The 14,287-nt window shown below is 43.6% G+C and overlaps 1 protein-coding gene across 4 annotated transcripts in view; it reads left to right on the forward strand.

Annotated features, from left to right (window-relative positions):
• The first annotated feature begins 1,266 nt into the window (after nucleotides 1–1,266).
• Nucleotides 1,267–14,287, forward strand: part of PDLIM5 (PDZ and LIM domain 5) — a 120,131-nt gene continuing 107,110 nt past the window's right edge. The window contains exons 1-2 of one of the 4 annotated variants that reach the window (XM_081924893.1): nucleotides 1,267–1,560; nucleotides 6,988–7,123. In XM_081924893.1, coding sequence (XP_081781019.1) covers nucleotides 7,028–7,123 — 96 coding nt within the window. In that variant the 5' untranslated portion in view covers nucleotides 1,267–1,560; nucleotides 6,988–7,027. Of the gene's footprint in view, nucleotides 1,561–3,578; nucleotides 3,598–6,987; nucleotides 7,124–14,287 lie in introns of those variants that run through there. The other 3 variants (XM_081924895.1, XM_081924896.1, XM_081924894.1) reach the window with 3 other exon arrangements.

Genomic DNA, 14,287 nt, shown 5'->3' on the forward strand with positions numbered 1-14,287 from the left:
TGTTGAATTCTGTTGATTTTAGTGGGGGAATAATAGAATCAAAGACTTAACTATTAAGGTCCTCTCCAACTCTTTATCTAGTCCAACCCCCTACAATGCAGAACTCTCAACTGGATAATACCAAGGAAGAAGAGTCCACTACTTCTCATGCACTTATCTTCCACAGTCAGACAGTTGTTGCCACCATAAAGTTCTTCTAGATATTTAGTCAGAAGCTACTTTCTTGCAAGTTGAATCCATTTTGGTTTGGGTCCTACTCTCTGAAGCAGGAAAACAAGCTTGCTCCATCCTCCACAAAGACAGCCCTTTAGATATTTGTAAAGGGCTATCCTATCTCCTCTTGGTCTCCTCTTTACCAGGCCAAACACACCGAATTCTCTCTTTATGCTTGGTTTCCAGAACCTTGATCATTTCAGTCAACCTCCTCTGCACACGTTCCAGCTTGTCAATAACCTTCTGGACATAGTATTCCATGTGTGTTCTGGCCAAGGCAGAACAGAGCAGGACTATTCCTTTCCTTGATGTGAAGAACTGCCCTGTCCCACACTGCTTTTAATGGGTCTCGTTCCCTAATAAATTGACCTAGATTTGCTATAAGCCGACCTGCTCTTATGTTTACTTGGGCATGAGCTCCTCAAAATTCAACAGAAACTACCGGATGGCCCATCGCGTTCCACCGCCTGAGGCAAAACAGGAAGGTGCTCACACCACACAGCCCATCCTGCTACCAGACACCCAGCCTTGCTTACCAGGGCAGCTGTGGCTTCCAGCAAGATGGCACAAGGTGGTTTTGTAGGGCTCTTGCAAGATCTCATTGGAACCAGTGGCTTAGCGTGGGGGGGGTGCAGGGGTGGCCGGCCGCACCGGCCGCAACATCTGGGGGTTAGGGGGCGCAAATCCACGGGTTAGGGGGCACAAATTACTTGCCTTGCCCCGGGTGCTGACCACCCACACTACGCCACTGACTGGAACCCAGAAACCACCACAGCCGCTTGCAGGGCACCCCTTCAAGGCACACCCCGCATGGATTGCCCCATCCTGAGACTTTCTTCTTTTAGAAGTAATTATAGAATTACACCGCCTTAAGTATGTGCGCAACACCGGCTCACAATAGGGCCTGGGAGCGTTTCGTTTTAAGTGGACCGTGCTTAAAAGTTGTTATTTATTGAAGGGAGACCGTAGCCTTACGTATACTTTGCTGGCGTCCGAAGAAACGTTAAAGAGAGAGAGCTAGATGAGTCCTGGCTGTTCAGCTAGTTCTGCGGGAGCTCGGCTTCCCTGCGCCGGGTCCCGCTCTCCCCGCCCCCTCCGGGCCTCGCGCGTCTCGCGGCTCCCCTCCCCTCTCAGCTGGAGAGAGAGCTTCGCCGTCCCTCCTGAGCCGGGGAGGGGAGGAGCGACGCGAAAAGGGGCGGAAGTGCAAACAAGAGCCCGAGGAGAGCGAGCGAGCTTCGGCTTGCCGTCTGCTCTCACACGCTCGCGAGTTTGCTGGGAGCGCCTGCGCGTCGTCGGTGTGCTGCTGCTGCTGCTGCCTGTGCGCCCTGAACTCCGCGCGCCTCGGAAGTGAGTGGAGGGGTTTTGTCTTTTGCGCGGGAGGGAGTGGAAAAAACGGGCTTTTGCCGGAGGGGCCACTGCGCCGCCCGAGGTAAAGAGCGAGGAGGAGGAGGAGGAGGCTCCCTTGCAAAAAGGCAAAGGGGAGCGCGCGGGGAAGCCCTTCGCGTAGCCAAAGGAGGGCGGCGGCGGCGGCAGGGTCTGCGGAAGCGGAGAGCGACGCCTTTGCCCCGGGCGTGGGGCGAGGCAGGGAGCTGCTCCTCTTCCTCCCCGCGGCGCCGGCTCACTTGGAGCCGTGAGGGCGTGAGAGAAGCCCGCCGCGAAGGAGACCTGTGTCGGTAGCAAAGTGCGCGCAGAGGAAGGGAATAAAAGCAGGGAGGGCGAGCTCAGCGAACGAGGCTCGAGTACCGAGAGGCAGCTCTCAAAGTCCGGAATATAAGACATTCAGAGATTTCTTATTTCTCTTTCCAGTTCCACCCATCCACTACCCCGACTTTATCTTTTCGGAGAGGCGCACTCCTGTCCGTGGCAATGGGGTGAATGAAGTCTCAAGAGTGTCTGTCTGTCTGTCTGCCTCTCCCCTCTCCCCCCTTTCAAAGACCTGTGATCGAGTAAACGGGAAGTGAGCAGCCAGCTATAATCTTGTTTGTTAGGTGCCTGCGCTGCCTCTCCCTGGGGTCCTTTCCCCAGCTTCACTTCCCCCTTGAAAATGAAAATCACATTTCATCAGCAAGACTTTAGCTAGCCGTTCCTGCAGCCTGCTGACAAACCTGTAATCCGGACGTGGCAAAAGACAGCATGGAGGGGGAAAGAGTCTTAGGGAACACATTCAGGGCAGGGCAGGTTGAAGGGTGTGGGATTGTTTGATGGCTCTGTTTTTCTGGCCGTTGTCAGGGCTTTGGTAACTAGGCTGCAGGCAGATAGAAAAAGTAGAAGTCCCCTGTGTGTGTGTGCACATACATGCACACCCACATGGTATATGGTTAGTGTGGCTTGACTTTTAAGGGTAGGGCTTTTTGGTTTGGTGCCCTGTAGCTGCCATATTTTGTGGTATCCTTAAAAATATAATGCAGCGTAGCAACCTCTTCCTTGCTTATTTAACTATACAATCTTCATGGGAACAGATGCCCATCTGAGACTTTAGGGGAGCAATGAGATGCAACTTAAACATTGCAAAAATGTTGCGTTGGCAACATTAGCCAAGTGCGAGTCTTTAAATGTCAAAATGAGCATCTAAAGTCTCTTGAGGGGAAACGATTGCAGCTTCAATGAAACGCGGAGGTGAAACGGAGATAGCAGATGGTGGTGCTAAGCGAGTCTTTAGTACGTATGTTCTGCATACAGTGCATTAAACCAGATAACTACCTCCATTAATGCATTAATTTCCAGAATATGACATCCTCAAGTATAGACATGTCGTGTATTGCAGAAAGGGGCAGTGAGCATGTTCTATGAGCGGTTGCCAGTGGAGGTTAAAGCACATTGCTAACCTCTGACATTCTGTGCTTTGAACTCCTGCCTGTAGCAGTGAGTCTCAGGTTTGGTTTTCGGACTGGCAGAAAAAGATAAGGATTTTTCGCAGTAGTAAGGCTCTCTCTTGAAGGAGGTGAGATACCAGTACAGGTAGTCTTTCAATTTGACAACCACTAGAAGGATTCTGGTTCAACTATGTGCTTGTATTTAGAAGTTTGCCTTGGTACAGTGTGTCCCCCACCCCTACCTTGGGGAGGCTTGTTGTGCAGTTTGAGAAACTTTAATATGAATTGTTGTGGTATGCTAAACCATATTTGGGCAGCGTTGTCAATGCCACATTAAAAAATGCTACTGGTTTTGTAGTTTTGCCCCCCCCCCCCCACCAAAGCAGTAAATATTATTCAAGGAAATAAGAAGTATCCTTTATAACACTCCCCAAATCACTTGGGGTAAATGCATTTCCACATAAATACTAGGTAACTTTAGTATCTTTCCATACCATGCTTTGGTTTCGTTTTACAGTCTGTGCAGCCTCTCAGCCTTTCCAAATCGATGGGAATGGATAACAGCTTCTACGTAAGGCTCAGTTACAATATTTTATCTCATGTGGTGCTGAAACACTTCGCTTGAACTTTGAACAGCAGCAACAAATCTACCATTTAAAAAATGCCTTAGGCTTCATATGCAAATATTTCGCTTGCAAAATGTTGGTTTGTGTTATGTAACTTCTGCTAGCTACTGCTTTGTGTGCTTTAAAAGTTAGGTAGAAGATTTCAAGGGCTGTTATTCTTTTTACTGTATTAACTTTAACACTTGCTGTAACTGTACAGTAGTGTTCATATGCACGTATTTCTAAATTCATAAAGTCTGAGAAACCCTTTTTAAAATGAAAAATGATATAATTATTCATTTTAAGAATGTATTGTTTTATTGATTCCTTTTATGCAGTTTTAAAAGGAAGTTGCTTTGACTATTGGTCTATAACTTTATTGATTGTTTAATAACAATAAATTCAGAGAGCTGCAGATATTTCACAGCAAGAAAGCCAGTGATTAAGCATTCATAATTATTTACTATCCTAACCTGATATGTGCTAAGGTACATGCATATGTGTGCAGACCCCAATTCCACATTTTGCAGTATCATTTCAGCCTGAGCTTAGGGTAACAATTGAATAACCCTTGTGACTTGTAATTATTGTGTAACAATGCATTTCTTGTTGCATTGTATCATTTCGGCCTGAGCTTAGGGTAACAATTGAATAACCCTTGCTATTTGTAATTACTATGTAACAGTTAATGCAATTCTTTATTCTTTCATCTGTGCTCAGATGTTTCCTTTTGCTCACCTTAAGGCAGTGGAGATAGAACCCTTCCTTATCTTGGGGTGACACTAAACATTTAGCATAATCCTCCATGGTTTGACTGAAAACAAATAAGTGACATTCAAGGCTTTGGAGAAGCTAGACAGCAGAGGTTCCATCTTGATGGCTTGAGGGCGGTTGCAGAGTAGGAGGAAATGGAACAGCCGCAACCTAGAATCCTTTATGTGCCATGTTTTCAGTTCCATTCTCTTGCGCCTGTGAAGCATTTTTCCTTCAGAAGAGAGAGACTGAGGCAACACCCAGGGCTGAGTTCTGAGGGGACTCGGCCATGGAATCTATTTTTGGAACTGGGCTGAGCAGGGTTCATGTATGGCATTTTTCAGTGTGTACACAAAGCATCTTGAATGTAAACCTAAACATCATATGTGTAACATAGGAAGCTTGCTAGGGGTACATTTTGCTAGCAAATTTGGACTTCTTCCTCTGTGTGTGTGTGTGTGTGTGTGTGTGTGTGTGTGTGTGTGTAAAGGTAAAGGTAAAGGACCCCTGACAGTTAAGTCCAGTCACGAACAACTCTGGGGTTGCGGCACTCATCTCACTTTACTGGCTGAGGGAGCTGACATTTGTCCACCATTTTTCTGGGTCATGTGGCCATCATGACTAAGCCGCTTCTGGCAAACCAGAGCAGCACACGGAAACACCGTTTACCTTCCTGCTAGAGTGGTACCTATTTATCTACTTGCACTTTGACGTGCTTTCGAACTGCTAGGTTGGCAGGAGCTGGGACTGAACAACGGGAGCTCACCCCGTTGCGGGGATTCGAATATGTATATATATATGCAGTATCTAGCATCTAACCTTTAGCATAGGAGCTACACCTCTCCAGTCCCCACCCATGTTTAGAATGAAAGAGGAAGCTTTCTGAGCAAAGATGGCTCACTATTCTATCTGTAATTCTGTTGCTTCCCACCTTTCTATTGGTATTGGCAACACAGAATAAGAAAATAGCAGCAGAAGTGGGGAAAAAGCACCTAGAAATAACACCTAGCACTTATTTATTTTTATTTATTTATTTATTAAATTTGTATACTGCCCTTCATAGGTGGATCTTGGGGCAGTTCACATCATAAAATACAAAATATAAACAAATATATAGTAAAAACAAGAAAAATGAAACAATAACTCCCCCCTCCTCCCACAAACACATTTAAAAGTATGTAGGCAGCACATGAGCAAGATACTCAGGGGAGGGAAGCTCTCACTTTGTGCGAGCCTTAGAAGCACACAAGAACATGATGCATCTCTATCTCCAGGTGTTGAGGGCCGTCTGTCACCACCCAGAAGCTCAGCAGAGAGCGAGAGAAGGACAGCCCCCTTGAGATATTCTTTCTATTTGTGAATGTCTTACAAAGTAAGCGCCCATTCCCTCTCCACCCTGAATCCTTTGCATCTGCTGGAATATGGATGCGAGAGGTTTGTTCCTTTGGTCTGTGGCACATGGAAGGTTCAGGGAAGGGGAAGAGAAAGAGAGATCTCCTTCGTGCTCATCTGCAAATAAAATTGACAGGAAAACATTCCTTGTTTGCTAGTGGCTAGGCTACCTGGATAGGGATACTACATTAGTGTAACCCTGTGCCTTCCTGTAAAAGGATTTCAAAAGGGCAGCACCATTCCAGGGAAGTCCCTCTTTCCAGCCTGGTGTAACGTAGACTACAAACTTGTAGGTTTCCAGAGCAAGGTCTCTAAAGACCCTGGTGGGGAAGTGGTCCATAAGATACTAGTTGTAGGGCAGGCTTCCTCAAACTCGGCCCTCTAAATGTTTTTGAGACTACAATTCCCATCATCCCTGAACACTGGCCCTGCTAGCTAGGGATCATGGGAGTTGTAGGCCAAAAACATCAGGAGGGCTGAGTTTGCGGAAGCCTGTCTTAGGGATTTTAGAGAGAATTGGTCGCTACTGCAACATTTCATGGTTCTCTGTGGCTGAGCAACCATCAGTTACGTGGTAGTTGCCAAACAGTCTCTTAAGAGAAGTTGAGTTAGAATTCATTGTGGTAATCCAAGCAGGATTGCAAATTCCCTGTCATGCAGGAAGTGGTGCAGCTGGACAACCAGCCAAAGCTAGCAAAAAGCACTCCTGGCACAGATGCAACCAGCATATGAGGAACACGAGGTGTACTTCCAAGCTGCAAGGTCTATTTTTAGGCTGATATTTGCCCTGTCCAAAACTGGCAAGTACTCATCTCCTTATTTTACGAACGTCAGTGTTTCTCTTACAAAGGTTCTAGTTAATTGGTTAGTCAGCTTTTGCAGGGTGATTTGCATCAGAACGTTTTCTGAGGCCCTAGAGTATGGTCTATTTTAGCAGGCTTGTTTTGCTTGTATTTAGTAAACAAAGCTAAAAGCTTTGAAACTCCCAAGCTCACCTAGTATTTGTTTGCAGTGTTGCATCCATTCATTGTTACTTTTGACCTTATGAAATAATGCCCCCCCCCCCCGAAAATTCAAAGGCAGGGCTTTGGACGTTGGTGACTCTCCTCTTAGAGACTTCAAAATGTTAATATCTGAAGGCCGTATTGCAATTGTTCTTTGTAAGTGAGTTTCTTCAACTTTCCAAATAATCTTTTAAAACTTCCTTACAGGCATTCATTCTCTGGAATTAGACCTTGACTTCCAGACGCCATGAACAACTACAGCGTTTCTTTGGTTGGTCCAGCCCCCTGGGGTTTCAGGCTTCAAGGTGGCAAAGACTTCAACATGCCTCTGACTATCTCTCGGGTGAGCCTATTTTGCCTTTTAAAAACCTTTTTATGTCAAAAGCTGCAGCAAATATGTGCCACTTGAAACTAGTGAAAAGGAATATTTGGTAACATTATGTGCCTGCTGAATGAAGAGGCATTCAATTCAGTTGGGTGCAATTGGGTATTCATCTTGTTTTTAAGAGAAGTAGCAGTGTCCTGCCTTGGAAGTGGTGGTAATGGCCTTCAAAAGTTTATTATCTGACATAGTCACTAATTAAAAGAGTATTTCCTGTCCTTTTGTGTTTGTATCAAAATTAGTATTTTGCTCGTGTTCTTGCTTTTTATCAGTTGTGCATCTGAGTTACGATATGATAAGAGAATACACTTGAATGTGTTAATTGTGATAGACATTCTGGTTATAAAATGGCAAAAAGCAACAGCCAGAACCTGATTCACTTTCCCTTCATTTAGTGTAAGTGAGATGTGGGGAGACAGTGCTGTGGGACTTAATTTAGGACTGGAACTTTGTTAAAATGCCCAGGTCTTCTCATATCCATACTTTGGTAGGTAAAAGTAAACATATGGACTTAACCTTGGATGGTTAAGTCCAGTCAAAGGTGACTATGGGGTTGCGGCACGCATCTCACTTCAGGCTCAGGGAGCCAGTGTTTGTCCACAGACAGCTTTCCAGGTCATGTGGCCAGCATGACTAAATCGCTTCTGGTGCAACAGAACACTGTGACATAAGTCAGAGCACACAGAAATGCTGTTTATTTTCCCGCCACAGTGGTACCTATTTATCTACTTGCACTGGTGTGCTTTATAACTGTTAGGTTGGTAGAAGCTGGGAACAGAGCAAAGGGAGCTCACCACATTGTGCAGACTTTCTGATTGGCAAGCCCAAGAGGCTCAGTGGTTTAGACCACAGCACCACCAGCATCCCCCCATCCTTTGGTAAAAGTAGTCAACTGACTAGGAAAATGCTGTTGAATAATGTATATGTGCCCTGTGAAAGGGCAACCCTATGACTTTTTACCCAGAAAATAGTTTCCTGTTAACTATTCCAGACTAGAATACTTACTACTTTCTTTTGCAAAGGTAGCTCAAATTATTTCATTTAAAAATATTTAAAAGGGCCCTTGTGTGTGGTGATGGTAGACAGAAATGTTTCCCAACATCATAAGATCAGAGAGAACAGATGGATAGCACAGTCCAATAGTCTTCAATGTTTTTTAACCCTGGATCTTCCTATAACCCAAGCATACATTTGGGAACCCATGATGGTAATGTTTGTGGTTAAGTCCTCATCCACCAGTTGAAGGCCAATGGCATAGACAACGGAAAAACAAAGGAAATGGGTAATATAGCAGAAAGGAAATTCAAAGCAAGCAGTTTAAGATAACACATTAGGGGAGTCAACACTTGGAAAAATGTGTTCTCCAAAGCTGATTATGTTGAGGAGTTCTGAGCTGTCATGGAGTCTCTAGGTTGGATCTATTTTGTAAGTTCTTTTAAACTAGAAAAAATGTGTATTACCATGCAGGAGTCTTTAAAGTATCCTAGGGTAAATAAAGGGACTGTTTTCCCCCCATTGCATTTCTTTCCTCTGCTTCCTTAAAAGACAACATTTTTAAAATTGTCCGGCTAACACATTAATTCCCAATACATAACCCACTAGCGTCTTGTAACAGCAGTGCTGCCTTGGGCTCCTTTGGGAGGAAGGGTGGGATATAAATTTAACAATGCAAGTCTCATGAAAGCAAATGCAATTTATGCATCATGTGTATGTGTGTGTGACAGGTCCCCAGTGGATTGCATCCATATTAATAAATATGAACTAGGACTACAAATACATTATACACATACACACGCAGTCCAAATGTAGATTGGAGTTAATGTTCAGTGTGTGTTCCTTTGTACGGCATGTTGGAATTAACACACTTCATTCTGGTATGCTGATCAATTGCTCCTCTGATAGTATAATGGAACTGTGTTGTCTTATGGGTACATCAGAACAGAGTGTACAACACAACACTCTTCTCTTCCCAGTAAAGCCAGAAGTGCTAGCTAATTAAATGTTGATAAAGAAATGCGCGAACAAAGGAGCAGAGCTGTTTATGTGCCCTTTACCAAGGTCCTGCTGTCTTGTTGTGACCTTCTTGGGTTTGGGGGAAGTCATGCGTGCAATTCATTCTGTACTGCGAGAGCAAGTTATTTTTATGGCTTTGTATCGGGAGCTGGCATCTCCATACTGCTGCGTACAAAGGGAAGCTTAAAAATACTTTTCAACAGCACTTTTAAACGGTGACTAAATAGAAATTAGTTCCTAATGGATTTTATTATTAGCAAGAGCCATCCATAAAAGCAAAAGTCATATTCAGTAAAGCACCAAGAGTTTCCTTCATAAAAACTGCTGCACTCACAGCTTCAGTAGAATTGGTAGCTGCCTGTTTGAAATGGAAAAAATGATTTCAGCTTTCAAATGCCGGGTGAAGTAAGCTCAAGCGAATGGAGAAGGCTTTGATCTGAGCTAATTGCAAGCTACGAAACTTTAAACAATTTGCCATTTTTACCTTCACGGTTGCCATAGCAAGCCTGCTATTTTCAACCCGGCTTATGGTTCTGGAAATTGGATTATGGGGAAGACCCATGGAATCAGATTTAATTTAGGGCAGCCTTTCCAAACCTGGTACCTTCCAGATGTGACGGGCTATAATGACCGTCATACCTGGCCATTGGTGTGCTGGCAGGGGCTGGTGGGAGATGCAGCCCCATACATCTGGAGGGCACCATGCCTGGGGAAAGCTCATTTAGTGACTAACTTCCTAGAATGGAAACAGTAAAGTAAAGGTAGTCAGCAAGGAAGAGAGAGAGAATTGGAAAACATTTAATGGGAGTAAAAAGCGGACGGGAACAAAACTGTGAACGGAATTAAAGGGTATTTTAGGAGTACCATTATATTAAATCACCTTATGTATAATGTCTCTTTAGATTAGGCATTTATTTATTTTGAGTATTTATGCCCACCTACTAAATGAAGTTGTCTAGGTGGCTTATGATATATAGCTTAAGATACAGTAACATAAACAAGAAATATTATAGAAGTAACAAAAACTCATCATCGTCCCCTCCCCGAGCCCTCAGTTACTCCAGTTGTCATTCTGCTTCTGAATCTCTGGAGCAGGTCTTGGAGGAAATGACCCAGACTCGGAAATGACAGCTGAAGTAGCCAGATGCTGGTCCCCTGCAGAGCAACCTCCTCACATTCGCTGCTGCTGTTTTGCCTTGCAGTTCCTGGCTCTGTAGGCAGATGCAAAACAGGAAGCTGCTTTATACTGAGTTAGAATATCAGTCCATCTAGCTCAGCATTGCCTGTACAGTGGTACCTCGGGTTAAGAACTTAATTCATTCCGGAGGTCCGTCCTTAACCTGAAATTGTTCTTAACCTGAAGCAGCACTTTAGCTAATGGGGCCTCCTGCTGCTGCCGCACCGCCACTGTGCAATTTCTGTTCTCATCCTGAAGCAAAGTTCTTAACCCGAGGTACTATTTCTGGGTTAGCAGAGTCTGTAACCTGAAGTGTCTGTAACCTGAAGCGTATGTAACCCGAGGTACCACTGTACTGACTGACAACAGCTCTCCAGGGCTTCAGGCAGGGGGCCTCTCCCAGTCGTCCCTGGCATTGCTAGGGGTTGAATCTGGAGCATGGAAGCTCTACCACTGAGACAGATACAGTACTAGCATAACAAAGCTTCTGATCCTGTTCCATCTGCCATTCTCAAGACTGTGAAGGAGGTGCAAATGGGCACGAGGCGGTTTTGCTCCTAAGCTGAAAAGCAAGCACAAGAACCTTAGCCAGTAGATGTAGTTTAAAAACACTGTTGAGTACTTCCAGCATGGTATTGTGTTCATTGTTTCTGTTGACTAATAGGATGAATTTTATGCTTGAGTATGTATCAAATCTCCTAGGAGGCCTCTGAATCCCCCTTCTTTTGCTTGATTTTCAGAGGGCATATGTGGGTATCCTCCCTATCATAATTAGTTGTGCATTCCTTGTCTCCAAGGGAAGCTGGTTCCTCTGTGAGTCTAGTGAACATACGTTCATGCACCACAGTTGCTGGACTGGGGTCGAATTATACCACTATAGGAAAAGCAAACATTTTTTCTTGCTTGGCTTCATTCTTAAGTAGGTTGCAAATCTGGACTGTTTAAAATAAGAAACTTTCAGTTAAATGTCAAATGAAGGCAAGCCATATAGTTTTAAGATGCCTTTCATATCAACTGAAATGCTTGAAAGAAGCATGACACAGATTCCTGGATCTGTTGTGCACACCTCTCTCCTCACTCCAATAGACTTAAATACTTATGTCCTCTTATGAAATACGTGTAGCAGTAAACTTTGTAGAGTTTGTTTACTAGGAGTGACTGCCTATAAGCACAACCTAGTGGACAGAAAGCTTAATTTCACACCTGTAACAAAACAAATGAATGAACGAGTGGAAAGTTGCAGATGCATATGTTTACATAATATATTTGTATGTTTTGACCCCACTTCTCTCTCTCTGCCCTCCACTCTTCACACACAAACATGGTAGGTTTAGCCACTCAGTAGTTGTATATGTGCTCTCCGTAGTTCACTCATATCTGCTGAACGTTCCACTTATCCAGATACAGGAACACTCAACTGGATGATGCTGTTAACCATGTTAACCGGATGGAGAGGGGGAGAATAGTAGGTTGAGTAGCTTGTGGCTGCAGAGGAGATGGAAGGAAGGGAGGGAGGGAGGGAAAAGCTGCAGTGGGAGCTGGACTCCAAGCATGTGTTCTGCAAGTATTGGCTGTTCTATTGTGGGAAACCTGGAAATAGTGTACACTGAAGCTTGTTTGTATTGGGACCAGAGATAGGTTGGGCACATAGCAGCTCACGAGATCATACTTCAGCTGAATAGTGGGTGGCACTACTCATTTGTCTTTGTATCAATAGAGGGTTCTCAATGGGAAAGCTTCTGAATGAACTTGCAACCTAATTTGCTCTGTGCAACCAGTTCCACACTAGTTTCAGGGGGAATAGGACCTTTCTGGGCCACAATGCTGGGGAACACATGAAATGGTGGTGAAACTTGGCATGCCCAGGTGCCCAGTCTGTATTTTAAAGGGCAAAGAAGCAGTTTTCATGTGCCCTTTCCTCTACATTATACTGCTTGTTACTAGTTATCCACAATGCAAAATGTAGCATGAGAAACCATCCTAACTGAATCTGTTTCTACCTTATATTCATTTCAAAGAAAGAGCATTAACTGACAGGCAATGACAAAGAAGCAGATGGCTAGTTGCAAAACATCCAAAATGAGCCTTTGGGCAAGTTCCACACAAGTACATTCTGTTTAATGTAAACAAGGAAGAATTAGACTTTGTTTTTCTTATTTTCATACTAAACTCAGAGGGCTGGCTACTCCAGTCAGTGTCCCCACCATTTTGAAGAGCTATTTTTAGTTGAAACTGCTTTCTCATTATTCATTTGTCGATGGTTATCTTTAAGGGCATTGTGAGAAGAGACAGGGAGTTGAAAGGTTTGTTTGTTTTTCTTGGTTGAATGCCAGGAGATAATATGGCTTCCTAACTTTTTTGAAAGGAGGGGAGAAAGCCTTCCATCCTACTATCCATATAAGGAAATGCATGACAGAAGATTATCTTTTGTTTGCTTAAAATAGTGGGAAAATTGGTATTTCCTTGACCAAATAAAATGTTTTTCATAGTTGGCTTCTGAACTTTAGGAATGCAGCAAAACCCTGTCAGTTTAGGCCTTAAATGGATTCATGCAGTAAGTCTAATTGTTTTGTCTTGTGTCTGAAGATATCTTTATTTTTAAAACTTGCTTAATTTAGTTTACTGAGAGTGTCTATTCTGAGCAACAACCTAATTTTTTACTGCATCATATGATTGATGTACGATACCAATGTGCTTGTCTGCTAGACAGGAGTGAAACTTTCCCCATCAGAGAAAATCTATTCATCCATTGGATTCTCTTTGTACTTGTGCTCTGTGTAATCCCTTGCCACCTATTTATCTCTTTTTTATTGATTGATATTTTGTACTTTATTTGAAAGCATCAAGAGTCTGGCATACTTCTTTTTTTACCTACTTACTTAAGTGTCCACTTCACAAAATTGGCTCATACTCAAGACATGACAACCTAGTCTGCAATAAACTTGTTAATCCTACAGGAGCCATAAGCAAGTCTCTTTGTGCTTGCTGCAATGGACTAACACAACCTCTCTGGAATTAGACACTTGATCAGGAGCTCCAAAAGTTCCCATGTGCCTCACTGCCAGAGCACTTGGTAGTATTGCCTTAGGAATATGAACCATTTTTTTCAGTCTTTACTTGGCTGTTTTGTTGCTTTTCTTTGCATCCTTTAATGCTCTTAGAAAAACATGGTTGTGTCATACTTACCAGGTACTTTTATTCCTGTTTCCCTTGCACATTTGTTTTACTGTTGCATCATATTGGCTTGGCTCCCAAGTTAACTAAAGGAAATTAATTCATGGAAGGAAAGCTTCTCATCCCTTCCTTCCCCTTGCAATCACCTGCACCCTCTGCAAAGGTGTTCATATGAATAGTGGCCTGAATGACGTGGAATGGGACATGGTGGGTATTATGGGCATGGAGAATTATCCGAAAATTGGGGAACTTTCCTATGTGGACTTACTGAGTTCTTTAACTTCTATTTCGGGATTCATGCCATTGCACTGATGTTGTGAAGATAATCCACAGGGAGCCTGGAATTATTTTGTCATATGCATTCTCTCACTACCCCCAATCAGTCAAGTTGTTACAATCACTTCTTCAGGATCTCTTTAGTGACTCACCTTTAGTGTTATAGCCTTAGCTACTTTACATAATTTTGTCATGTATGGATCTTGCACCCAGCCCAGCTTTCTAGATGTTCAATGAATGTGAATTTAAGCTCGGAAAGAGCCCATGATTTTTATTACATAACACTCTGTGCATGTTATGCTTAAGTGCTAAAGCAAACACTCTTTACATGCAACCCAAAATATCTTTTAAACATATGGTCTCTTGGCTTATATAGCTTCTTTGTTCTATGTCAGTAATAGATGGGGGTTGAGGGAATTGGTCTTTCCCATTTTCTATCATGTGCTTGGCAGCGCTTCTGCAATATACACAATTCATTTGCGGCT

The sequence above is a fragment of the Podarcis melisellensis genome (assembly GCF_964234715.1).
Source record: "Podarcis melisellensis genome assembly, chromosome: 9".
NCBI lineage: Eukaryota > Metazoa > Chordata > Lepidosauria > Squamata > Lacertidae > Podarcis > Podarcis melisellensis.